The following is a 27687-nucleotide window of genomic DNA, read 5'->3' on the forward strand; positions in this document are numbered from 1 at the left end:
TTAGACGTCTCACAGTACAGACGTTGCCATTTTTGTCCTGGCCACATCTGCAGTCCTCATGCCACCTTGAAGCATGCCTAAGCAGGCACGTTCACACAGATGAGCAGGGACCCTGGGCATCTTTCTTTGGTGTTTTTCAGAGTCAGTAGAAAGGCCTCTTTAGTGTCCTAAGTTTTCATAACTGTGACCTTAATTGCCTACCGTCTGTAAGCTGTTCGTGTCTTAACGACCGGTCCACAGGTGCATGTTCATTAATTGTTTATGGTTCATTGAACAAGCATAGGAAACAGTGTTTAAACCCTTTACAATGAAGATCTGTGAAGTTATTTGGATTTTTATGAATAATCTTTGAAAGACAGGGTCCTGAAAAAGGGACGTTTCTTTTTTTGCTAAGTTTATATTACGGAAGGATGTGGGCTAAGGCAGCTGCCCTGCAGTATTCCACTGTCTAAAGCAGTGTTTCCCAACCCTGGTCCTCCAGTACCCCCAATTGTGCACATTTTTGTTGTAGCCCTGGACAAACACCTCATTCAACCAGGTGTGCTTGTCTAGGGTTACAATAAAAATGTGTACTGTTGGGGTACTCGAGGACCAGAGTTGGGAAACACTGGTCTAAAGCGTGTGGGGAAAAAAACTGCCCATTAATAAGAGAGGAGAAGTGAGAGAAGAGGAAATGTAGTTGTAGATCAATGAAGAGGAAGAGCCTCCAAAGCTCATATGTTATACTTATGCAGAGATACACCTCTCCTCTCTCACACACGCATCCACTACTATAATGTGTGTGTGTGTGCGGATGTAGGAAAGATAGAGATGGATGAAGCTATCAAGATGTTGGAGTGCACTTACATATGCTACACCAGTCCGCTTTACAAATAGTCACAGAAACAGATTTTGTCTTGTCCCCATGGACAATAAATCTCCAAACCCCACCGCTGAGCATTACATTTCATCTCTATGAAACTGGAATAAAAATAAGCTTGCTAAAGGTTTCTTTACGATGACAACATATAAGATACATATGTATCCCTATCCAAAGCCCAGAGCAGAATCATTCAAATCCTATCTAAATTAATGCGGTAACACTTTACTTGACACCCAGCATCCTAACACCTTATGACACAGTCATAACCATGTCATAACTGCTGACATAACCTGTTATAATACTGTCATGACACATATTTAGACCTGTTGTGACATATTACGTTATTTTATGGCTGGCTATGACAACATAAGTGTCAAATTACAAAACAAGGCAAAATATACCATGACATCATAAACATACTGTTGACAGGTAGGCTATGTTATATATATTTTTTATTGACCATATTAAAATGTCTTTGTAATTGCGCACACATTGATGTCAGAAATGCACCTACCCCAATGCTCTGTTGCTGATGACTGGGATGAATGCAGGAGCAAATTTATTGAGCAGGACAAGACAGACCCTCTGACTGATATAAGGCCATGTACGTAATAGGCCTATCTGGCTTATATGATTATGAGGGTCTTAATGCTTCTTGACAGTGTCATAAAGTGTATTTTCTTAGTCCAAGTAAAGTGGCACAGGATGGTCATAATGCTTCATGACAAAATCAAAATCAAATAAAATGTTATTTGTCGCATGCAGGTATAGGACAACAGGTATAGGACCTTACCGTGAAATGCTTACTTACAAGCCCTTATTAACCAACAATGCAGTTCAGAAAATAGAGCTAAGAAAATATTTATGAAATAAACTATAGTAAAAAATAAAAATTAACAGAAACTAACAATAAGGAGGCTATATACAGGGGGGGACTGGTACCGAGACATTGTGCGGAGGTACTGGTTAGTCGAGGTAATTTGTACATGTAGGTAGGGGTAAAGTGACTCTGCATAGATAATAAACAGTGAGTAGCAGCAGTGTACAAACAAAGGGGTAGGGGGTGTCAATGTAAATAGTCCGGGTGGCTATTTGACAAATTGTTCAGCAGTCTTATGGCTTGGGGATAGAAGCGGTTATGGAACCTTTTGGTCCTAGACTTGGCGCTCCGGTCCTGCTTGCCGTGAGGTAGCAGAAAGAACAGTCTGACAATTTTTGGGGACTTCCTCTGACATCGCCTAGTATATAGGTCCTGGATGGCAGGAAGCTTGGCCCCAGTGATGTACTGGGCTGTACGCACTACTCTCTGTAGCGCCTTACGGTTGGATTCCGAGCAGTTGCCATACCAGGCGGTGATGCAACTGGTCAGGATGCTCTCGATGGTGCATCTGTATAACTTTTTGAGGATATGGGGACCCATGCCAAATCTCTTCAGTCTCCTGAGGGGTTAAAGGCGTTGTCGTGCCCTCTTCATGACATTCTTGGTGTGTGTCTCGACCTGCTCCACTACAGCCCCATCCATGTGAATGGGGGTGTGTTCAGCCCTCCTTTTCCTGTAGTCCACGATCATCTTCTTTGTCTTGCTCACGTGGAGGGAGAGGTTGTTGTCCTGGCACCACACTGCCAGGTCTCATCGTTGTTGGTGATCAGGCCTACCACCGTTGTGTCATCAGCAAACTTAATGGTGTTGAGTCGTGCTTGGCCACGCAGTCGTGGGTGAACAGGGAGTACAGGAGGAGACTATAAGCACACACCCCTGAGGGGCCCCGTTTTGAGGAGCAGTGTGGCAGATGTGTTGTTGTCATTATGACAGTGTTATTTAAAATATGATGAAAAAAACATGACAGTAGAGAATTCATTACAACAAAGATTTAGGAAACAAACAAGGACACTTCTTGGCATTGTATTAATGTAGTTGTGTTATTGTATTGTACCATATTGGAATCGCTGATAACAATGTAAATGTGTGACTCCAAAAGCAGACTGAGTGGGAGGTCTACCAGCAACAGGAGTTTCAGACCACCACCATCACCACCCAGACAGCCAGACATGCTCCAGGGCATGGACAGCATCAGCAGTTGTTTGGGGGGTTCGGAGGGGGCAGAGAGCAGGTACGAGACTCCCACAGCCTCAGAGCTCCAGAGGCTGATGTGGACCAAACCAGGGACCAGTGACCATATGGATGAGGTCCAGCCCAGGATCTACATAGGAGACATGTAAGAGAACTCACCCTCAAAATAATATGTTACACTGTAAGTGCCACGTAGCAGATGCTTGAGTTCATACTTTTTTTTGTAAATATACACTACCGTTCAAAAGTTTGGGGTCACTTAGAAATGTCCTTGTTTTTGAAAGAAAAGCAAATTTTTTGTCCATTAAAATAACATAAAATTGATCAGAAATACAGTGTAGACATTGTTAATGTTGTAATTGACTATTGTAGCTGGAAACGGCAGATTTTTAAAAAGAATATCTACATCGGCGTACATAGGCCCATTATCAGCAACCATCACTCCTTTGTTCCAATGGCACGTTATGTTAGCTAATCCAAGTTGATCATTTTAAAAGGCTAATTGATCATTAGAAAACCCTTTTGGAATTATGTTAGCACAGCTGAAAACTGTTGTAGCTGAAAACTGTGGTCTTGAATAAAGAAGCAATAAAACTGGCCTTTTTTAGACTAGTTGAGTATCTGGAGCATCCGCATTTGTATGTTCGATTACAGGCTCAAAATGGCCAGAAACAAATTACTTTCTTCGGAAACTCGTCAGTCTATTCTTGTTCTGAGAAATGAAGGCTATTCCATGCGAGAAATTGCTAAGAAACTGAAGATCTCATAACGCTGTGTACTACTCCCTTCACAAAACAGCACAAACTGTCTCTAACCAGAATAGAAAGAGTGGGAGGCGCCGGTGCACAACTGAGCAAGAGGACAAGTACATTAGTGTGTCTAGTTTGAGAAACAGATTCCTCATAAGTCCCCAACTGGCAGCTCATTAAATAGTACCCGCAAAACACCAGTCTCAACGTCAACAGTGAAGAGGTGACTCCGGGATGCTGGCCTTCTAGGCAGAGTTGCAAAGAAAAAGCCATATCTCAGACTGGCCAATAAAAAGAAAAGATTAAGTTGGGCAAAAGAACACAGACACTGGACAGAGTTACTCTGCCTAGAAGGCCAGCATCCCGGAGTCGCCTCTTCACTGTTGACGTTGAGACTGGTGTTTTGTGGGTACTATTACATGATGCTGCCACCCCCGTGCTTCACAGTTGGGATGGTATTCTTCGGCTTGCAAGCCTCCCCCTTTTTCCTCCAAACATAACGATGGTCATTATGGCCAAACAGTTCTATTTTTTGTTTCATCAGACCAGAGGACATTTCTCCAAAAAGTACGATCTTTGTCCCCATGTGCAGTTGCAGACCGTAGTCTGGCTTTTTTAATGGCAATTTTGGAGCAGTGGCTTCTTCCTTGCTGGGCGGCCTTTCAGGTTATGTCGATATAGGACTTTTTTACAGTGGATATAGATACTGTTGTACCTTTTTCCTCCAGCATCTTCACAACGTCCTTTGCTGTTGTTCTGGGATTGATTTGCACTTTTCGCACCAAAGTACGTTCATCTCCAGGAGACAGAACGCATCTCCTTCCTGAGCGGTATGACGGCTGTGTGGTCCCATGGTGTTTATACTTGCTTACTATTGTTTGTACAGATGAACGTGGTACCTTCAGGCGTTTGGAAATTGCTCCCAAGGATGAACCAGACTTGTGGAGGCCTACAAAAAAAAATCTGAGGTCTTGGCTGATTTATTTTGATTTCCCCATGATGTCAAGCAAAGAGGCACTGAGTTTGAAGGTAGGCCTTGAAATGCATCCACAGGTACACCTCCAATTGACTCAAATGATGTCAATTAGCCTATCAGACGATTCTAAAGCCATTACATAATTTTTTGGAATTTTCCAAGCTGTTTAAAGGCACAGTCCACTTGGTGTATGTAAACTTCTGACCTACTGGAATTGTGATACAGTGATGTCCTAACCGACTTGCCAAAACTATAGTTTGTTAACAAGAAATTTGTGGAGTGGTTGAAAAACGAGTTTTAAATGACTCCAACCTAAGTTCAACTGTAGATATTCCGTAAGAAAATCTGCCGTTTCCAGCTACAATAGTCATTTACAACATTAACAATGTCTAAACTGTATTTCTGATCAATTTGATGCTATTTTAAATGGACAAAAAAATAGCTTTTCTTTCAAAACAAGAACATTTCTAAGTGACCCCAAACTTTAGAACGGTAGTGTATGTGATATTTTTTCATCACTTAGACTGAAGCTTGTTCCTTGTCAAAACTGCATACATTGTTAATAAGCCCACACTGTAAAACATTATCTGTCAAATGTACAGTAACTTACTGGCATCAATTGGCCAGTAAGTTACCGTAATTTTACAGTACAAATATGGTTATCCACTTTATGGTAGCAAAAATGTCACTGTGATCTAATTTACAGTACCAAGTAAGTTACTGTAATCTAATTTACAGTATATTACTGGAATTACCCAGTGACATATTACCCAGTGTTTTTTTAAACATTTACATTTTTTACATTTAGGTCATATAGTGGGCACCACTTGTACTTAGCAACTTACTGTCAGTGCATTCAGCGAAGGTTAATAAATGAAACACATATCAGTCATGGCAGGAAAACTTTTCTGTAACCGTTACTGAAAATGTTGTAGTTAAGGATACATTGGTCTTAAACATTTATGTAATTACAACAAGATATCTTATGATACAGTGTATCTCAATCTCTGGATAGAGCCAACACAGTATTGAGATTTTCACAGTAACTTGATGCCAGCTTCCTGTAAATTACTATAATGTCAAAGCAATGACACACAGTATAATACTGTAAAAGTGACAAATACACTAAGAATGTCAGCCCAGAGGAAGCCCAAAAAATTGTCAGAGACTCCAGTCACCCAAGTCATAGACTTTTACTGCACAGCAAGCGGTACCGGAGCACCAAGTCTAGGACCAAGCTCTTTAACAGTTTCCACCCCCAACCCATAAGACTGCTGAACAATTAATCAAATGGCCACCGGACTATTTACATTGACACCCCCCTCCATTTGTTTTGTACACTGCTGCAACTCGCTGTTTATTATCTATGCATAGTCACTTTACCCCTACCTACATGTACAAATTACCTCGACTAACCTGTACCCCCGCAAATTGACTCGGTACTGGTACCCCCTGTACAAAGCCTCGTTATTGTTATTTTACAGTGTTAGTTTTTATAATATTTTACTTTTGTTTATTTGGTAAAAATGTTCTTAACTCATTCTTGAATTGCACTGTTGGTTATGGGCTTGTAAGTAAGCATTTCACGGTAAGGTCTACACCTGTTGTATTCGGCGCATGTGACAAATAAAGTTATTTGATTTGATTTTACTTTAATTACACGGGATTGGCGCAAGCAGGTTGGCTACCAGGCATTTGAATATTACAGCATATTAATGAATACTAGGTGTTTTATATGACTTGCACTTCTAGAGGCCTAAAATGGACATGTTAAATACTCAAAATATAAAAGTTTTAAGACCCGCTACCATTCTGATCTGTCCCCTATAGACATGTAATTTTTAGGGAACTACTACACATATCATAAATTGGCACAGATCTTTCACTAACGGGTGCAGCAAATATAGCCGCTGACATGGCAAGCCTTAAAATATGTTAATGAGCCAACGATTCTTTCCCCTCCCACAATATTTCTCCACAACGCACCACAATTTACAATATGCTGCATTACATATACAGCGAAACAGCAATACAGTACTCTATTGTTGAATTGTATTAAAATCAAAATCAGAAATTGCTAATAGTGAATATATAATTATATACCATCTGATATTTGGTGTTTTATATCACTTGTACTTTATGCCTCAACAAAGGCTTCTAAACTGACAGTGACTACAGGGCATAGCAGATTAAAAGGACATGGCTAGCCAGTCAACCATTAGAGGTTTGACACTTTTTGCCATTTTGAATTACAGTATATTACTCACAGCATTTGGCCAGTAAGTTACTCTAGATTTTCAGAACAAGGTTTGTAGAATTCCTAAAATACAGTATGTTACTGTATTATGTGGGGGTACAGCATGCACACTCACGGGTGCAACAAATCTAGCCTTTTACAAGGCACAACTTAAAATATGTTAGAGCCAGAGACTCTTTCCCCACCACAACATCCAAAAATGAACCATATTCAATTACGTAAAACACATTTAAGGTATTTTACTGTACATTCTACAGTGTTTTACTGTTGAAATGACAGAAGTCTTACAGTGCAGTAGTGACATATGTCACAAGGTCGTGGATTCAATTCCTGCAAGGACTGTAAGAAACTGATAAAAGTGTCTGCTAAGATGTGATGTGATTCGAGGGGACATGGTTACAACCAGAGATTAAAATACCCTGGTAACACTTTACTTATGACTCTTTATGTCAAGCATACACAGGCTTAATGAACACTACGTATCACCACTAAAATAGCACCGGAAGAAATGGCAGCAGTTTTACGGGCGCCCAACCAATTGTGCTATTATGTGGGGTTTTTTGCGTTATTTGTAACTTATTTTGTACATAACGTCTCTGCAACAGTATCTTACAGCAAAAAAAAGCTTCTGGATATCAGGACAGCGATCACTCACCTCGGATAAGACTACGAATATTTCTACAACAAGGACGACGCACAAGACATTCTCCAAACACCCCACAGGGCCAACATCCCCGTTATTTGCAAGAGGAAGCGACGCAGGTACAGAGAACAAAGAGCCGGATGCCTGGTCAGGGCCCGGAGAAGGAGACTGGGAAAGCTGCCGTTACCGTCAATACTACTCGCCAACGTACAATCATTGGACAATAAATTAGACGAGGTACGATCACGAATATCCTACCAACGGGACATCAAACTGTAATATCCTATGTGTCACGGAATCGTGGCTGATTGACAACAAGGATATTCAGCTAGCGGCATATACGCTGCAACGGCAAGATAGAACAGCGCACTCCGGTAAGACGAGGGGGGGGGGGGGGGGGGTCTGTGCATATTTGTAAACAACAGTTGGTGCACGAAATCTAAGGAAGTCTCTAGATTTTGCTCGCCTCAAGTAGAGTACATTGTGATAAATTGCAGGCCACACTACTTGCCTAGAGAGTTTTCAGCTATACTTTTCGTGGCTGTTTATTTACCACCACAAACAGATGCTGGCACTAAGACCGGACTCAGTCAGCTGTATAAGGAAATAAGCAAACAGGAAACCACTCACCCTAGTGGACGGAGACTTTAATGCAGGGAAACTTAAAATCAGTTCTACCTAATTTCTATCAACATGTTAAATGTGCAACCAGAGCGAAAAAAAATTCTAGATCACCTGTACTCCACACAGAGACGCGTACAAAGCTCTCCCTCGCCCTCCATTTGGTAAATCTGACCACATCTCTATCATCCTGATTCCTGCTTACAAGCAAAAATTAAAGCAGGAAGCACCAGTGACTTGGTCTATAAAAAAAGTGGTCAGATGGAGCAGATGCTAAACTACAGGACTGTTTTGCTATCACAGACTGGAACATGTTCCGGGATTCTTCCGATGGCATTGAGGAGTACACCACATCAGTCACTGGCTTTATCAATAAGTGCATCGAGGACGTCATCACCACAGTGACTGTACGTACATACCCCAACCAGAAGCCATGGATTACAGGCAATATTCGCACTGAGCTAAAGGGTAGAGCTGCCGCTTTCAAGGTGCGGGACTCTAACCCGGAAGCTTACAAGAAATCGTGCTATGCCCTGCGACAAACCATCAAAACAGGCAAAGTGTCAGTACAGGGCTAAGATTGAATCATACTACAACGGCTCTGACGCTCATCTTATGTGGCAGGGCTTGCAAACTATTACAGACTACAAAGGGAAGCACAGCCGCGAGCTGCCCAGTGACATGAGCCGACCAGATGAGCTAAATCACTTCTATGCTCGCTTCGAGGCAACCAACTCTGAGGCATGCATGAGAGCATCAGCTGTTCCGGACGACTGTGTAATCACGCTCTCCGTAGCCGACGTGAGTAAGACCTTTAAACAGGTCAACATTCACAAGGCTGCGGGGCCAGATGGATTACCAGGACGTGTGCTCCGGGCCTGTGCTGACCAACTGGCAGGTGTCTTCACTGACATTTTCAACATGTCCCTGATTGAGTCTGTAATACCAACATGTTTCAAGCAGACCTCCATAGTCCCTGTGCCCAAGAAGACGAAGGTAACCTGCCTAAATGACTACAGACCCGTAGCACTCACGTCCGTAGCCATGAAGTGCTTTGAAAGGTTGGTAATGGCTCACATCAACACCATTATCCCAGAAACCCTAGACCCACTCCAATTTGCATACCGCCCAAACAGATCCACAGATGATGCAATCTCGATTGCACTCCACACTGCCCTTTCACACATGGACAAAAGGAACTCCTATGTGAGAATGCTATTCATTGACCACAGCTCAGCGTTCAACACCATAGTGCCCTCAAAGCGCATCACTAAGCTAAGGACCCTGGGACTAAACACCTCCCTCTGCAACTGGATCCTGCACTTCCTGACAGTCCACCCCCAGGTGGTGAGGGTAGGTAAAAACACATCCGCCATGCTGATCCTCAACACTGGAGCTCCACAGGGGTGCGTGCTCAGTCCCCTCCTGTACTCCCTGGTCACCCACGACTGTATGGCCAGGCACGACTACAACATCATCAGGTTTGCAGACGACACAACAATGGTAGGCCTGATCACCGACAATGACGAGACAGCCTATAGGGAGGAGGTCAGAAACCTGGCTGGGTGTTGCCAGAATAACAACCTATCCCTCAACGTAACCAAGACTAAGGAGATGATTGTGGACTACAGGAAAAGGAGGACCGAGCACGCCCCCATTCTCATCGACGGAGCTGTAGTGGAGCAGGTTGAGAGCTTCAAGTTCCTTGGTGTCCACATCAACAACAAACTAGAATGGTCCCAACACACCAAGACAGTCGTAAAGAGGGCACGACAAAGCCTATTCCCCCTCAGGAAACTAAAAAGATTTGGCATGGGTCCAGATCCTCAAAAGGTTCTACAGCTGCAACATCGAGAGCATCCTGACTGGTTGCTTCACTGCCTGGTACGGCAATTGCTCGGACTCGGACCACAAGGCACTACAGAGGGTAGTGTGTACGGCCCAGCACATCACTGGGGCTAAGCTGCCTGCCATCCAGGACCTCTACACCAGGCGGTGTCAGAGGAAGGCCCTAAAAATTGTCAAAGACCCCACCCCAGTCATAGACTCTTCTCTCTACTACCGCATGGCAAGTGGTACCGGAGTGCCAAGTCTAGGACAAAAAGGCTTCTCAACAGTTTTTACCCTCAAGCCATAAGACTCCTGAACATGTAATCAAATGGCTACCCGGACTATTTGCATTGTGTGTCCCCCCAACCCTTCTTTTTACGCTGCTGCTACTCTGTTCATCATATATGCATAGTCACTTTAACTATACATTCATGTACATACTCCCTCAATTGGGCCGACCAACCAGTGCTCCCGCACATTGGCTAACCGGGCTATCTGCATTGTGTCCCGCCACCCGCCAACCACCACCTGCCAACCCCTCTTTTATGCTACTGCTACTCTCTGTTCATCATATATGCATAGTCACTTTAGCCATATCTACATGTACATACTACCTCAATCAGCCTGACTAACCGGTGTCTGTATGTAGCGTCGCTACTTTTATGGCCTCGTTACTGTATATAGCCTCGTTACTGTATATAGCCTGTCTTTTTACTGTTGTTTTATTTCTTTACTTACCTATTGCTCACATACTAACCAATAGTGCAAAAATGGTGTTAAGTAAGCATTTCACTGTAAGGTCTACACGTGACAAAAACTTTGATTTGATAACCAACGAGACACATATTTAGAACAACAATGTCTTAAGATGTCTCAAGACAGACACGTGATGGCTGGGTATTACCAATACCACATGGTCTTGTGTGTTGTTAGGTATGCAGCCAAAGACAAGAGGACACTCCGGACTCATCACATCACCCACGTCTTGAACGCAGCGGATGGGAAGTTTAATGTGAACACAGGTGCCAGCTACTACAGGGACACAAAAATATCCTACCATGGAGTGGAGGCATTCGACATGCCCTCATTTGACCTCAGTACCTTCTTCTACTCTGCGGCCAAATTTATCAAGACCGCCCTGAGCTCGCCCAACAGTAAGCAATCAGCCAACCAGTCAATCAAATCAACCAATCAAATGTATTTTATAAGGCCCTTTTTACATTATCAGTTGACAAAGTGCTTTACAGCCAGCCGACCTAATTATCTTTTTTACCATGCAGAGGGCATCTCTGACTTTATATTCTGTGCATGTTTTTTTCTCTGTATCATTTTCTCTAAAATTACCTTTAGGATTACATTGTTTGTGAATTAATTATATTCAAACATCATTAGTCTGTCAGTTCCAAAAACATGCAACAATCTTCCCTTCCATTCCATTAGCAGTTAAAATGCAAATCACAAAGCTGCTAAAACATAATAGCAAGCTAATATCGTACCCCACAGTAATCTCCTCATAAACCGGGGACCCTGGACAAGAATATTGACTTTAAATAGATTTCTCTGGTAATTTGTAAGCAACACTTTCATTGGACATGGAAATGACAAAATTATGTTTGTGGCCTTGTGCTTTAGCAGAGCTGCTACTTCCTGTCCTCGTTATGCAGAGTGCATCCGGTATCTGACATGACAGTAATAAGATGTGCGTTCCAAATGGCACCCTATAGCCTATTCCCTATGGGCCCTGGTCAGAAGTAGTGTACTATGTCGGGAATAATTTGCTATTTGGAACACAGGTTATGCCTCCCCTCCTCGACATGCTGACTTGACTGGCTGATCGGACTAGCCCTCTAGTGTGTAGCAGGGCCTACAGTAATCCCTAGCAGAAACACACAGCCTGGAAGACAGTTCAATTACCCGCTCCCATGGGCCCTAAGCCCCAAAGCATGATAAGAAACCACGGATTACCGTGTGTAGAAACATTTGTTGCAACATTGTTGAAAGAAAACTTTTGGGAGGTAGGCTATTTAGAAATTTCTCCATTTTGATATTAAGCCTACAGGTCTGTAATGCTTTTTGACAAAAAATTACACAATATGAAATAAAGAACAAGTAATCTATGAGATGTTCTTCTACTAAATATGATACGGTAAATGTTGCCAGGAATTTGGGTGAGCCAAGACATCACTTAGGTAAACAAAATAGATACAGTACTTCCGTACTTACTGTATGTAAATATGTTTTACATATGATGAAATTACCCATGTACCTGTGTCCTCCTTCAACTGAATGAGAGCTAAGTGTGCAGCCTTTCTTCCCTCCCCGGCCCTGGCAGGTAATGTGTTGGTCCACTGCGCGATGGGTCTGAGTCGCTCGTCCTCTCTGGTCCTGGCCTACCTGATGATCGATGAGAACCTGACCCTGGTGGATGCCATCAAGGCTGTGGCTGCAAACAGAAACATCTGTCCCAACGCTGGATTCCTGGAGCAGCTCCGAGACCTGGACAAACAACTCCACTACCAGGCTAGACGACAATGAGAACACGTTTTTGATGAGACATAGATGGATAGTCTAATAGTGTAGGGGACAACTGTGCAGTCACTATACTCATACTGTAGATGGTTTTATTATTTTGTATAAAGATGTCAGAAATAAATATTGCTAATGTGATCAACACATTCAACATTTATCATTAAAAAATTGTTGTCTATCAACAATTACAAGCCACCGGGGTCTGACAACCTGGATGGAAAATTACTGAGGATAATAGCGTACGATAATGCCACATCTTCAATTTAAGCCTACTAGAAAGTGTTTGTCCTCAGGCCTGGAGGGAAGCTAAAGTCATTCCGCTACCCAAGAATAGGAATGCCCCCTTTACTGGCTCAAATAGCCAACCAATCAGTCTGTTACCAACCCTTAGTAAACTTCTGTAAAAAAATGGTGTTTGACCAGATACAATGCCCTTTCACAATAAACAAATTCACAACAGACTTTCAGCACACATATAGGAAAGGACACTCAACAAGCACGGCACTTACACAAATGACTGATGATTGGCTGAGAGAAATGTGTAAAATTATTGTGGGGGTTGTCTTGTTAGACTTCAGTGCAGCTTTTGACATTATCGATCATAGTCTGCTGCTGGAAAAACCTGTGTGTTATGGCTTTACACCCCCTGCTATACTGTGGATAAAGAGTTACTTGTCAAACAGAACACAGAGGGAGTACTTTAATAAAAGCCTCTCAAACATAATCCAGGTAGAAGCAGGAATTCCCCAGGGTAGCTGTTTAGGCTCCTTGCTTTTTTCAATCTTTACTAACAACAAGCCACTGGCTTTGAGTAAGTAAGTCTATGTACGCGGATGACTCAACACTATACACACACACACACACACACGTCAGCTACTACAGCAACTGAAATGGCTACAACACTTAAAGAGCTGCAGTTAGTTTTGAAATGGGTAGCAAGGAATAAGTTAGTACTAAATATTTCCAAAACTAAAAGCATTGTATTTAGGACAAATCATTCACTAAACCCTAAACCTCAACTACATCTCATCATGAATAATGTGTAAATTGAGCAAGTTGAGGTAACTAAACTGCTTGGAGTAACCCTGGATTGTAAACTGTCATGGTCAAAACATATTGATACAACAGTAGCTAAGATGGGGAGAAGTCTGTCCATAATAAAGCGCTACTCTGCCTTCTTAACAACACTATCAACAAAACAGGTCCTACAGGCCCTGATTTTGTTGCACCTGGACTAATGTTCAGTCGTGTGGTCAGGTGCCACAAAGAGGGACTTGGGAAAATTGCAGTTGGCTCAGAACAGGGAAGCACGGCTGGCCCTTAAAAGTACACGTTAAGCTAACATTAATGACATGCATGTCCATCTCTCATAGCTGAAAGTGGAAGAGAGATTGACTTCATCATTACTTGTTTTTGTAAGAGGTGTTGACAAGCTGTCCGTTTAAAATATAGCACACAGCTCGGACAACCTTGCATACCCCATAATACATGCCACCGGAGGTCTCTTCACAGTCCAAGTCCAGAACAGACTATGGGAGGCACACAGTACTACATAGAGCCATGACTACATGGAACTCTATTCCACATTAGGTAATTTATGCAAGCAGTAGAATCAGATTTTAAAAAACAGGTAAAAATACACCTTATGGAACAGCGGGGACTGTGAAGTAACACAAACATAGGCACAGACACATAACATACTCACTATACATAAACGTAAACATGGATTTTGCATTGTAGATATGTGGTAGTGGAGTATGGGCCTGAGGGCACACACTTAATATGTTGTGAATTCTGTACTGATTGTATTGTAATGTTTTTAAAATTGTATAACTGCCTTAATTTTGCCGGACCCCAGGAAAAGTAGCTGCTGCCTTGGTAGCAGCTAATGGGGATCAACAATAAATACAAATACTTGTGATATTTGTTGCTTCACAATAATGAGTACAAACCGAAATGAACAAGTGTACCTACAGAAACAACGAACAAAATCACAAAAATAAGTTATAAAAGTTAATAAAACACATTCATTAGAACAAATGTTCTTCTTTCTACAACAAACCAACATTAGAAATGAGAGACTGCAATGAGCATCAAATGCTAACGACGACAGTCTGAAGAACATGTTCTCTAATTAGCTCCAATTAGCAGAATCACATCTGGAGGGGTATGATGATGCAGTTCTGTTCTCTCCACCACCTGCTGTTGCCCTGGCCTCCAACACGTTTTTTGTCACCAGAGAGAAACCTAGCCCAGAACCACCCACCCTGCCTGGCCCAAGGGATTCTCAGCTTCTCCCCATCACTGGATGCCTGAGCCAACTGTACCATCTGGATACATCCTTGACTCTGGAGAGTACGGGAAAATGAATAATGACTCATGGTATAATTGTGAAAGACTATTGTTGTAGGACATCACAGCATCTCTCTAATACAACAACACTAGCATGCTATATTCTCGTGGTTCTATTTTTGCTTGATATGAGAAATATACAGACCGATGGAAACTAATAGACTGAACAACATGTAGGTTATATTGATGTGTCTGTATACCTTTATAAATAAATAAACGTTACACTTATTCAGTCACTTCCTTCCTCCAAAATGTTTTCTTAAATCTATCACTGAAGTTGTTAAAATGTGAAATTTACCACCGAAGCTGGTAAGATGTGACGTCTTAAAGTAAGAGCGTTAATTTACTATACCAGAAATTTGCCAACAGTAGTTCATAAAAGAGATGAAACAAGATGAAAAGAGATGGAGCCATCTTAAGAGATGCTTGCACTCCAGAGCATCGCACTGTAGAGGAGAGACGCTCGCTGTCATAATAAAATAAACATCACAGGTCTAATGATTTCACTGTCAGAGCGAATGATGCCAGAGCATTAAGATGTGAAGGGGAGAAGAGAGGGGCTTGATGGTGTAAAACTGTAATTTGACATGTAAAAAGGATTCATTCAACCCCTTTCCACACTGCAATCATTACTTTTGGACTTCTGTTCTGTGGCTCACATTGAGGAGCCTTTAAAAGATCAGCCAAACTAACATGCATGACGCATATCATCATACAACGGAGAACTCAAGACTTGTACTATTTTACCATCCTTTCCCCATCTTATCACCAGATATATTTCAAAGATCTTTCCTCCTATAAATACCCATCAAAGTTACATATTTATTTGACTATATGAATTTAAGTATAGGCCTACTCTTTCTTATAGAATGACGCACAAAATCCCACGGCCCTCTCTTTAAGACTGCGATATGTTAACTGACAGAATTCCAAGGATTCATTCTCATGCTTGAACAGGCGCTTGGCATACCCTGTTCACTCGAGTGAATATGGGATATATCGTTTGGCGAAGGCAAAGTTAGGATAAGCACAGCCCAGCTTCCTTCTGCCAGCAGCAGAGATTAAAGTTCCCAGCTCTGTTTAGTAGATGTTTGCATCTGAAATGGCACCCTATTTGCTATATAGTGCACTACTTTTGACTAGAGCCTGCATTGGGGACTCTGGGGGCTCTCGTTCAAAAATACAGCACAATAGGATGCCATTCTGGACGCAAACTATGACTGAGGAGGTTTTTCCCTACATGCAAGTTACTCAGCCGCTAAGGCTAAGGTCAGGGGGCCTTGCTTGCACGTCAGAGCACTAAAAATATCCTCTCAATTTGATGACTGTCCAGTTATACAATCTGTGCTCCCGACCGACGACTCTCGTCAGGCTCCCAGAATTAAACTTCGAGCATTGGGTTCTATTTGTTTCCTCCAACTGTTGACAACAGGAAACACACAAAAGGCTACACTTGCTGACTTTTAGAGGGAGTACAGTAAAGGACTTCAATTAAAATCTCTTGGTATGTTGTTCTTTGACCAGAATTCTAATTCTAACTGTTGCCAGTGCATGTTAGGTATTTAAATAATGCCTAAAATGCACATTAACAAAAATGTGCCATAGATACCAGTCTTACGACATTGTCTTTGTGGCACGTTGGAAGGAAATAGCTCCAAATCAAAACGTTATTTTATATTTTTAAGGGAATGGATCCTGTGTGAAAGCAAGAAGCTATTGTGATAAACATGGCATCTCACAGCTCCAAGAGGTGTGCGACTGTGAAGAAAAAGTTTGTTCCTAAGATGAAGCCACCTGAACCTGTGGTGGAATACGTTACACCTGGAGGCTATGAGCTGGAGAAGATCCTTAACCGTGACTGCATGGAGTACACTCACATCAACCAGGTCTGGCCCAACATCTGGATTGGAGATGAGTAAGTTAGGCAGTCGGTGTTCTGTAAGAGATCAAATTAAACATAAAGTAGTCTGTTTGTTCTATAATGCCAACTCCTTGTCACTCATTTTCATGTCAAATGTTTGGCTTGACATTTCCCTAAGGAGTTGGCAAGAGACCAGAAACCATAGATATAGGACCTACATACAGTATATTGTCTATGGCCAGCCAGGATATTATTTACCTTAAGTGTTATATCTGTTCAGTATTCTGAGTATTGCATACATAATTATAAGTTACCTACTGCCTGATGTATTAACTGTTTGAGTACACCCTTTGTCTCCTACCTGCAGTACAGGTCCCTGCATCCTTAGCCAGGCGCCCAATCTATTTGTGCTCTTGCCAATTCCATTTGATCATTGTAAAAAGTTGGCATGATAGCACAAACTGACTGGCACTCAGGTTAGTAAATCCTTACATTGACAGAGAGAGTGCCAAAGACAAATACAACCTGAAGAAATTGGGCATGACCCACATCCTGAACGCAGCAGAGGGGACGTGGAATAATGTGGACACGGGTGCGGAGTACTACAGCGACATGGACGTGGTCTACTATGGGGTCGTGGCGGAGGATACTCCAACCTTTGACCTTAGCCAGTACTTCTTTTCTGCAGCCCAGTTCATCGACCAAACACTCAACATACCTGAGAGTAAGTTAGTCTTAGTTTGAGTGACATTTTAATACAACTTAAATGAATAAGCAATTATAAGTGCTTATAAATGCTTTAGAAAGCATTGACACAAATGCTTTAAAATGTTGACAAAATTTAAGTTATTAATGCTTATTCATTAAAGTAATTATACAGGGGGTACCGTTCCATTCTATTCTAATAACAAACACCTCCTTCCAGTCATGTTTTTCTATGCATTTCCATTAGATAAGCTGCTGGTGCACTGTGTGATGGGGAGAAGTCGGTCAGCCACCCTGTTCCTGGCCTACCTGATGATCTGTAAGAACATGACGGTGGTGGACGCCGTGGACCACGTGAAGCGACGCAGGCGTATCATCCCCAACTGGGGCTTCCTGAAACAGCTCAGGCAGCTGGACACTTACCTCTTAGAACAGAGGGACGGAGTGACGACTGACAAGGGAAAAGGAGGAGAAGAAAAGGACAAGGAAAGAGAGGAGGATGAATAGAAGGATCAAATGTGATCGATGCACCCTGAGAAAAGGGAAATGTATTTAATTTAGAACATTTGGTTCCACAAGAAATGTGTACAGTGAAAAAATTGTCAAACAAGTAGGTTTCCTAGTACTTCAAAAATACTGTACTCCAATTGTACTTCAAATTTAAAAGAGTTAAAGTGGAAATCCAGAGTTCAAACAATAAAGCAATAACAATAACAAAGCAACACTTCCGCCACTTGTTTTGGTAAACCGCTAAGGGAAGGGGCTCGAGAAATTTGAACACTGAAATTCATAGACAAGAGCTACAGAGCTGCTATCTAAATTTGATCACTTTGTCGTAAATAATTTTCCTGCACAGCAGGAAATGCAAATTGTAAAGGCATCTAAAGTCAGTAATTTCCACTTTAACATTTCAGACTTGATTTTCCCTAACCAAAAAATGTATCAACCTCAAAAAAAATGTCCATTAATTATAATCCACATTTCCTGTTGCTGCAGGATTATTTTCCTGCTGTGAGAAGCAGTGTCAGATGAAGATCTTGTATCCATACATGTATACTGACAGACCATCCATGAAATCAGAATGAGTTTTAACCATGTTTTGAAGCAGTGTTCACATTGACTTTTTTTTTTTTTTTTTTTTTACAAACATTTGGAGTAAAACATGCTTATATTTTGGGTTGTAATTGGGTACAACTAAGGTCATGAGGCATTTCAGTTATATTATTCAATAATCCATGGCTATACATCACAGTGAAAAAATGTATGCATCAACTGCAGATTGCCCCTTTAAACTAAATGCTCAAGTATTATAAATAAGACATTGCCTTGGCTTAGAAGTCTGTCGTTGAACATTTTGAACTTCAAATCTCCCAATTAATCTGAAGTCAATTGTCAATGGAGTTAAATCAGTGGAGTAAAATTGTGTGCATGGTCAATCCTAATTTATTTTATGCTAAAATGTACACCATTTTTAAGTGACTGACAAAGGAAAATGGCATCAACAAAGGACTGCTCGTTTGTGCACATTTACAGTGGGAGACCTGGCTCTCACCCTACCAGCCATTCTGTACAGGTAGAAAGGCTACAAAAGAGCAATATAGACAAAAACACAAGTTGCTTTTTACATGCAATCCGTTAGCTTAGTTTGGTCTAGTCACATCCTCTAGTCTTATCCATTTTGTAAAATATAAATCCAACATTTTATAAAGATAGAAAAAAAATCTACAGATGGAATGAAAACGTTACTTTTTAAAGGCTTTATGTAAAATATCGACTTTGGACTAAATGTATATTTCTTTATTATTAATAATAATCATCAATCATTTAGTTGTTTTTTTTAAATTCCGCCACATTTCGACATTGGTACACCTCTTTGAAACGTTTTAGAATCAGAGTCAGGGTACAAACACTGAGATATGCTTAGTTATCTTGACAGAAATCAGTCTTCTGTGTTATAAAACAGAAAGCTGCCTCAAGGAAGGACATCTGTTACAAAAGACTTCAGAATTATACATACATAGCAATGAAACCTCTCAAACATACAGAAGAACAGGACTAAAGAAGTTTACACTTTTTTTACATTATTAGAATTAACAAAATATAGTTTCATCTTTCTCCCCCGCCCTGTGAGAGGGGGAACCTAATAAAGGCCAAAATATATTTAGAATGGCTTGCTATTAAGCACAACACTTGTACAGTACTACTCAATGCACTGTTACTAACGGAGACTGGAGACCGAAGCATGCTTTACAAAATAAGTACAATAATTTAAATATACAAAGGCATGAGTATAGTACAAACTAATCGTCAGCACTGTTAGACAGGTACACTGAACAGGTTCTAGGAATATCCACTTGTTTAAGTCTGTTTGTAGCAGGCACATTAGATGGCTTAGTTTGAGGCTGCTACATAACTACACTCACTCCCGGTGATGAAATCTCTTCCCAGTCTCCTCCCCCCTCTACCCTAAGGAGTGACCAGGGAGACTAATACTAATTAAATACATTTTTATCTTCATGACGTAAGGCTTAGAACCTAAAAGAACACAAATCTGTTAGGAACAAAAATACTTTGACATAGATAGGAGCTTGTTGTAAAAAGTTTGCTTGTTGATGAAACTTTTTGCATTCTTTCCAAGTGCTGGTTTTTAAGTAACTATAAACTAAATGAAAACAAACAAACATTATCAACAAACAAAAAAAGGCCAAATTTGTGCATCTAGGACTCATAGTAATAATAATGCACATTTGTGTGATTTAAACATCCAGAGATTGATTCAGTTTGTTTGTCATTAGTTACGGTTTCTTTAACCGTTAGGTCAGTAACCATGGGTTACCGTCTGATGAAAGGCCCTTTGAGTGTCTGCTTGGACATGGGTCCAGTGTTGGTCATGTATCCGTGCTGACCAGCTGAAGAGTACATGTTGCTGTGCGGCGGAGCCTGCATGGGTTGCTGGGGGTATGGCTGTGTTCCCATCATGCCCATCTGCATAGAGGCGTACTGGGCCCCGGGCGACTGGTTCATGTAGGCCGCCGTCATCTGGTGGCCCGACATCTGGTTGCTGTGGTAACCACCGTTGGCAGCCATCATGGTTGGCCCCTGGGTTGTGACGTGGTAGCCGTTCATGGCGTGGTTGATGGAGGCAGAGGGCATGTTCATGGAGTTGACACTAACAGCATGGTTGTAGGGATTGCCAGGGGCCGGCATGATGTTGACCGTGCCCATGTTCATGCCCCGTGGCATGGCTGCCAGCGTCCGGGATGAGGGGGCCTGCATGGTGACTGTCTGGAGGGGCCCGCGGGTGTGGCTGTACATCTGCTGCTGGTGGTGGGGGTGGGAGGAGAGACCAGAGGCCGCTGACTTGGAGCGCATGGCAATGTGTGTGGGGCCCTTGGGTCCCCCGGGGGCCATCTGAGCCTGTAGAGTCCACTGGGAGGTAGGGATGTTGGGGATGCCCATGGCGTTGCGCTGCAGCATCATCTGTGGGGAACTGAGGGGGTGGGAGGAGGTCAGAGGGGGGGTCATGGTGGCCTGCACCTGGACCTGGGGGCCACCGGGGTGAGGAGAGACCCCATGGGGGCGAGGGTGACCGGGGTGGGGGGACTGGGACAGAGACACCAGGCCAGAGTGCTGCGAGTGTGATGACAGGGAGGTACTGTTTGCATAGGATGTGATAGGGTGGGAGTGGGAGGCAGAGTGGTTAAAAGGCAGAGAGTGAGGGTGGTCTATGAGGGTGTTGGTCAGCTGCTGCAGTTTGGCCAGGCTGAAGGTGGCTGAGGGCTGGGAGTAATGACCGCTGCCATAGCCCTCCTGGTTCATCCTCTCATAGATGTTGCTCAGGTTGGGGTTGCCTGACTCAGGGATGTCAGCTAGCTGAATGGGCGCCGTGAAGTTGGTAGGCATGCCGCACTGTGTCATGGCCTGTTGCTGACTGTGGCTGTGTTGATTGTGAAGGCTGTGTTGATTGTGAAGGCTGTGTTGACCGTGTTCATTGTGAAGGCTGTGTTGACCGTGTTGATTGTGTTGATTGTGAAGGCTGTGTTGATTGTGAAGGCTGTGTTGATTGTGATGTACACCATGTGGCTGACTGTGTGTAGGGTGTGTGTGTGGGTTGTGTTGCGTTATCTGGCTGTGTTGATTGTGTGGAGCGCTGTGAGGCTGATTATGTTGCGGATGCTGATTGTGTGGAGTGATAGTGTGCCTAGTATGGCCATGGGGATTGTGTGTGATTGTTTGACTGTGACTGTGCTGGCTGTGTTGACTGTGCTGAGTCCTCTGACTGTGTTGACCATTACTCGGTGGTCTCTCCACCAGCACCACACAGCCCTGTGGTGACTTGACGTTGCAGTGCTGCGGGGAGCTTAGGCTATTCTGCTGAATCATGCCACAGCTTCCAGGGTTGACGCCCCCCATTTGCTGGCTGACGGCACAGCTGCTCTGCACCAGGCCGCTGGGGGGGAGGGGGCCGTAGGAACAGCTGTTCTGAGGGGGGCCCCCAGGTCCGCCCGGACCCCCGGCCCCACCACAGATGCTGCCCCCCAGCGTGGAGTCGTAAGAGCTGGGGTTCTCATAGTTCTCTGTGGTGCTCTCGATGGAGCCCAGGTCGCTGAAGCCGCTGTCCACCACCTGCTGGGACGAGTGGTCCGACACCGACGGCACGTCCATCATGGGGCTGGTCTCCATGTTGTGGAGGGAGGAGGGGACTGAGATGGAGGCTCCGCTGCTGGAGCCATGGTCAGGGCTGATCTGGGTGTAACCTCCTCCTGCGCCACTACCTCCACTGCTGCTGCCTCTGCTACTCTCCAGGATGGACAACGCCGGGCTGCTGACAGAGCGCACCGACTGGCTGGGGTGGGAGTGGGCCGAGGACAGGGGGCTGCTGTGGTCCGACTGGGGGCAGCCTTCGTCCAGCGAGGTTAGGGTGTGAGGGGGGCTATGGGGGACCATGGGGTGGGTCTGCAGGCTGTGGCTCGCCTCCTGGTGGAACACCGAGCTGGAGCTGTCCTGCGGTGTCTCTGTGTCGCGCTCTGTCTCCTGGGTGAGGCTCTGCACGGCCTGGGCCGTCTCTCGGTCCTCCTCTCGGTCCTCCTCTCGGTCCTCCTCTCGGTCCTCCTCTCGGTCCTCCTCTCGGTCCTCCTCTCGGTCCTCCTCTCGGTCCTCCTCTCGGTCTCTCAGCACAGCAGAAGGATTCAGAGCAACAAGCCTCTCTCTATCCCTTTCTGACTGCTGGGGCTGGCGTCGAGCCTCCTGACTGCTACTCTCCTCTGACTCGGAGTCAACGGGGTGATCAGAGTCTACTGCTGCTACTGCGGTTGGTGCCTGTTCCTGGATACCGTCTCTTCTCTCGTCTCCAGTGTTGGCCGGCCGCTCCTCCTCGCGCCAATAGGCCATCCCTTCAGACCCCTCCTGACGTCGTCCAGAATCCTTATTGTTGTCATTTGGATGTAAAAAAGTCAGGGTGGTGCAGGACTCCGCTTCAGGAGGCTCCTGACAAGGCTCTGGCTCTTGCTTCCGCTCCTCTTTCTCTGGCTCTGCAGTCGACTCGATGCGACTCTCGTCTTCATCGTCCGCGTCCAGGTGAGTGGCCTCTTCGTCTTCATCATCCTCGGCTGATCTTTCAGTGCTGTGGTCCAGCTGTTTGGATGGAGAAGGAGCTTGAGAGTTCCCGTGCTCACTGTCTTGTGGGTCCTCCTCCGGTGGCTCGTCACGGATGGGGGATCTGACGGGAGAACACATAGAGAAGACAGGGGAGCTAGCTCTAGAGGCCATAGGGGAGGCTACTGGAGAAGAGGCCATGGGAGAAGCCACAGGAGATACCCCAGGGGAGCTCAGTTTACTAGGACTATCTTCCTCCATGGGACTGTGGGGCTCTGAGGGCAGGCGCTTGTCCATATCTGTGTCCCGACCGGCCAGGTCTCTGCCGGGCTCTGACTCCTCCTCCGTGATGGTCGAGGCCTTGTCCTGGTCCTCCGGCTCCTCCTTGGGCTCCTCGGCCTGGATGTGGGGCTCCTCGGCCTCCAGCGGCGTCTCGGGGGGAGTGTACAGGTTCAGCTTGAAGCCCATCTTCCTCTCCTTCTTCAGACGCCATTTTGGAGGCCCCCTTTTCACTCCTTTGGGCCAGCCCTTCTTGCGCTTAACCGCTCGAGGCCTGCCCGGTTTCTTTGACAGGACACCGGCTACTAGAAGAAAGAAAAGATCATCAGTGATTTGAGCAAATTGGTGTTGTGATGTTAAGATTTAAAGGGCTGTATGCTGTCAGTTATAACTTACAACTTAAAATACAACTTCTTAAAAACATCTGAAGGATTTAGTTACCTTCATTCCAGTGTTCACGATTGTCTCTGTCCATGTTTTTCTCCAGCCGCGGACGACCTCTGCGTCTCTTCACTGGTTTCCTCAGCCCCTCCTCCTCCTCCATCTCGCCCACCCCGCAGGTTCTCTCCAGCAGGGGCATGGGCCTCTCGTCCTCAGAGTTGTCAAACGGTTCGTTCAGAACCTCCGTCGTCTCTGAGATGGTCTCTGTCGTCACACTGCTATTAATCCTTCTTCTCTTGCGACCTCTCTTCTTGAGCATGACAGCTCTCTCAGCTCTCTCTCTCTGGAACACAAACACAGATCAAATGTTAAACTTTAGGGACGTTTTCTCGGACACAGATTAAGCTTAGTCCTGGACTAAACTTACTTTCCATTTCTGAGCACAACTGCTCTCCAAGACAGACAAAACAGATGGGGGGAAAAAAGGTTAAAATAAACATAATACTTCCTCTCTAAACTCTTTCTGCAGTTTAATAGCTACAGAGAGAGACACTCAAGGCTCTGGTTAAATGTCTGCAGGGAGGACCGGGCCTCATTGTAAACTTTTGTTCTGAACGTAAAATGCTCAAACCACACAATGTGAGCCTTCGAACGCTTGAGCAACTCTTTCCCACAGATGAAGGCTGACTGGTTTAGAGAACCACAAATGAGACAGGCAGAGTTAACTCAGACCACATTCTACATACGCTCCAGTTTTTCACTGAGTGGGTATTACAAGGATGTCACTTTCTTTTTGTCGTAGTGATTAAACCCAGTGAGGACTATGAAAGCAATCCTGTAACAAATTCACTAATTATCTGCAACAACCATCAGCAGGCAGTCTTATCTAGAGGACATATTACTGCTGTGTGAAATAGAGCGGGTTCCTAACTTCTAGACCACAATCTGTTGTAATATCATCTTCACCACGAGGGAGCAGTGGCCTATCGACAACACAGATGTGAAAACCATGGAAGAATTTAAATTAACCATGACCACTAACAATAGAACAAGGTTCAGTTGGCCTGCCTGCTACACAACAGCCTCCAAAGCACCAGAGAAATCACAACTGTTTGTTGTACTGTACGGAGGATTATTGAACATAATCTAGAGAATTGAGTGAATCTTTCATTGCAGCCAAGAACATTTAACACATCTTAGTTGGTAGACAACACATCTTCAGATACCAAGTTGCATTATATAATGATGGAAAACAATCTAATTCTGAAACTATTAGATAACATTCAATTGAACTCCCTTCTTTTTCCATTCCTATGTAAACACTATAATCAGCCAATCACACTGCAGCCACCTCTGCAATGAGGAAATGTGTCAAATAACTAATTTCCAGCTCTCACCTTTCTCTTGACACCAAACATAGCATGGGCTTTCGTTAGGATGGGCGGCGATCCATCAGAATCATCCTCATCTTCGTCATCACTACATTCCTCAGAGTCGTGCAGTCTTTGGTCTCCAGCGGTTGTGGGGCGACGCTCATATGTTCTGAAGGGGTTCTTACTGTAGACCTTAGTGGGAGGACGAGGGTGATGTATGCTAGTCATCAGATAGGACACCGCTCTCTCTTCATTCTCCCAACTAGCCTGCTCCTTCAGTCGCTCAGCCTGTAATTAACACACAGAGAGGCACATCAGTCACTCAGCCTGGAATTTACACACAGAGAGACAGACACTGTTATTGTCTCTGGGAAACACAGGCAGCTAGCTTAACATCACAATGAAAAGGCTAATGGGGAAATAGACACACACGATTTGAATTAACATCATGACAAATGCATCACCACAGGTTCTCTTGATAATGTTTGAGTGTCAGAGCAGAGGAAGCATTTGCTGTTAAGCAATTCCATTTGATTGCATGTCATGGAATATTTAGCACTATTCATTATGTAATGATATAGTGAACTGATTTGGGGCAATTTTGCACCACATTAAATGCCTAGTGACAGTGAACATGCTAAGCTCATTAACGGCCTTGGTTTGAACTCAAACTATATCAAACACCTTTAACAGACTGTGGGATGATGAATGATCATGCATCGCGTTAGCTGATGTGGAGGCATACAAACACAAGTCTTTAGTACTAACGTAGGGGGCCTGGAGAGCTAATGTACCGAGTGTGTAGGCTTTTCCTCCAGCCCAGCACGAACAAACCTGATTAACCTAATCACGGACTATACTCCAGACTGAACACCATGATTAACCTAATAACGGTCTAGACTCCAGACTGAACACCACGATTTATCTAATAACACCATGATTAACCTAATCACGGTCTAGACTCCAGACTGAACACCATGATTAACCTAATAACGGTCTAGACTCCAGACTGAACACCACGATTTATCTAATAACACCATGATTAACCTAATCACGGTCTAGACTCCAGACTGAACACCACGATTTATCTAATAACACCATGATTAACCTAATCACGGTCTAGACTCCAGACTGAACACCATGATTAACCTAATCACGGTCTAGACTCCAGACTGAACACCATGATTAACCTAATAACGGTCTAGACTCCAGACTGAACACCATGATTAACCTAATAACGGTCTAGACTCCAGACTGAACACCACGATTTATCTAATAACACCATGATTAACCTAATCACGGTCTAGACTCCAGACTGAACACCATGATTAACCTAATAACGGTCTAGACTCCAAACTGAACACCATGATTAACCTAATAACGGTCTAGACTCCAAACTGATCACCATGATTTATCTAATAACACCATGATTAACCTAATAACGGTCTAGACTCCAGACTGAACACCATGATTAACCTAATAACGGTCTAGACTCCAAACTGAACAACACGATTAACCTAATAACGGTCTAGACTCCAGACTGAACACCATGATTAACCTAATAACGGTCTAGACTACAGACTGAACACCATGATTTATCTAATAACACCATGATTAACCTAATAACGGTCTAGACTACAGACTGAACACCATGATTTATCTAATAACACCATGATTAACCTAATCACGGTCTAGACTCCAAACTGAACAACACGATTAACCTAATAACGGTCTAGACTACAGACTGAACACCATGATTTATCTAATAACACCATGATTAACCTAATAACGGTCTAGACTACAGACTGAACAACACGATTAACCTAATAATGGTCTAGACTACAGACTGAACACCATGATTGATCTAATAACACCATGATTAACCTAATAACGGTCTAGACTCCAGACTGAACACCATGATTAACCTAATAACGGTCTAGACTCCAGACTGAACACCACGATTTATCTAATAACACCATGATTAACCTAATCACGGTCTAGACTCCAGACTGAACACCATGATTAACCTAATAACGGTCTAGACTCCAAACTGAACACCATGATTAACCTAATAACGGTCTAGACTCCAAACTGATCACCATGATTTATCTAATAACACCATGATTAACCTAATAACGGTCTAGACTCCAGACTGAACACCATGATTAACCTAATAACGGTCTAGACTCCAAACTGAACAACACGATTAACCTAATAACGGTCTAGACTCCAGACTGAACACCATGATTAACCTAATAACGGTCTAGACTACAGACTGAACACCATGATTTATCTAATAACACCATGATTAACCTAATCACGGTCTAGACTCCAAACTGAACACCATGATTAACCTAATAACGGTCTAGACTACAGACTGAACACCATGATTTATCTAATAACACCATGATTAACCTAATCACGGTCTAGACTCCAGACTGAACACCATGATTTATCTAATAACACCATGATTAACCTAATCACGGCCTAGACTCCAAACTGAACACCATGATTAACCTAATAACGTTCTAGACTCCAAACTGAACACCATGATTAACCTAATAACGGTCTAGACTACAGACTGAACACCATGATTTATCTAA

General features: G+C 43.5%; 3 protein-coding genes across 3 annotated transcripts in view; 2 read left to right on the top strand and 1 right to left on the bottom strand.

Annotated features, from left to right (window-relative positions):
* Positions 1-2911: 2911 nt before the first annotated feature.
* LOC120045963 (dual specificity phosphatase 29-like) lies at positions 2912-12544 on the top strand. Its single transcript, XM_038990884.1, has 3 exons — positions 2912-3078; positions 10943-11163; positions 12342-12544. The coding sequence occupies exons 1-3, from the start codon at positions 2912-2914 to the stop codon at positions 12542-12544; spliced, it is 591 nt and encodes a 196-aa protein (XP_038846812.1).
* Positions 12545-16550: 4006 nt separating this feature from the next.
* Positions 16551-18121, top strand: LOC120046739 (dual specificity phosphatase 29-like). The gene is made up of 3 exons (XM_038992209.1): positions 16551-16805; positions 17252-17475; positions 17704-18121. The coding sequence occupies exons 1-3, from the start codon at positions 16618-16620 to the stop codon at positions 17961-17963; spliced, it is 672 nt and encodes a 223-aa protein (XP_038848137.1). The 5' UTR covers positions 16551-16617; the 3' UTR covers positions 17964-18121.
* A 760-nt stretch (positions 18122-18881) lies between these two features.
* Positions 18882-27687, bottom strand: part of LOC120046738 (histone acetyltransferase KAT6B-like) — a 49067-nt gene continuing 40261 nt past the window's right edge. The window contains exons 15-17 of the mRNA XM_038992208.1: positions 25109-25372; positions 23772-24054; positions 18882-23635 (exon numbers count right to left, since the gene is read on the bottom strand). Coding sequence (XP_038848136.1) covers positions 20289-23635; positions 23772-24054; positions 25109-25372 — 3894 coding nt within the window. The 3' untranslated portion in view covers positions 18882-20288. The remainder of the gene's footprint in view (positions 23636-23771; positions 24055-25108; positions 25373-27687) is intronic.

Source organism: Salvelinus namaycush, chromosome 4, assembly GCF_016432855.1.
Source record: "Salvelinus namaycush isolate Seneca chromosome 4, SaNama_1.0, whole genome shotgun sequence".
NCBI lineage: Eukaryota > Metazoa > Chordata > Actinopteri > Salmoniformes > Salmonidae > Salvelinus > Salvelinus namaycush.

Excerpts from the sequence above, each read along its gene's own strand:
- LOC120045963 (XM_038990884.1), top strand. The coding sequence starts at position 2,912 with ATGCTCCAGGGCATGGACAGCATCAGCAGTTGTTTGGGGGGTTCGGAG. Across the intron at positions 3,079-10,942 it reads AGGATCTACATAGGAGACAT|GTATGCAGCCAAAGACAAGA; the intron begins GTAAGAGAACTC and ends GTGTGTTGTTAG. Across the intron at positions 11,164-12,341 it reads CGCCCTGAGCTCGCCCAACA|GTAATGTGTTGGTCCACTGC; the intron begins GTAAGCAATCAG and ends CGGCCCTGGCAG.
- LOC120046739 (XM_038992209.1), top strand. The coding sequence starts at position 16,618 with ATGGCATCTCACAGCTCCAAGAGGTGTGCGACTGTGAAGAAAAAGTTT. Across the intron at positions 16,806-17,251 it reads AACATCTGGATTGGAGATGA|AGAGAGTGCCAAAGACAAAT; the intron begins GTAAGTTAGGCA and ends TTACATTGACAG. Across the intron at positions 17,476-17,703 it reads AACACTCAACATACCTGAGA|ATAAGCTGCTGGTGCACTGT; the intron begins GTAAGTTAGTCT and ends CATTTCCATTAG.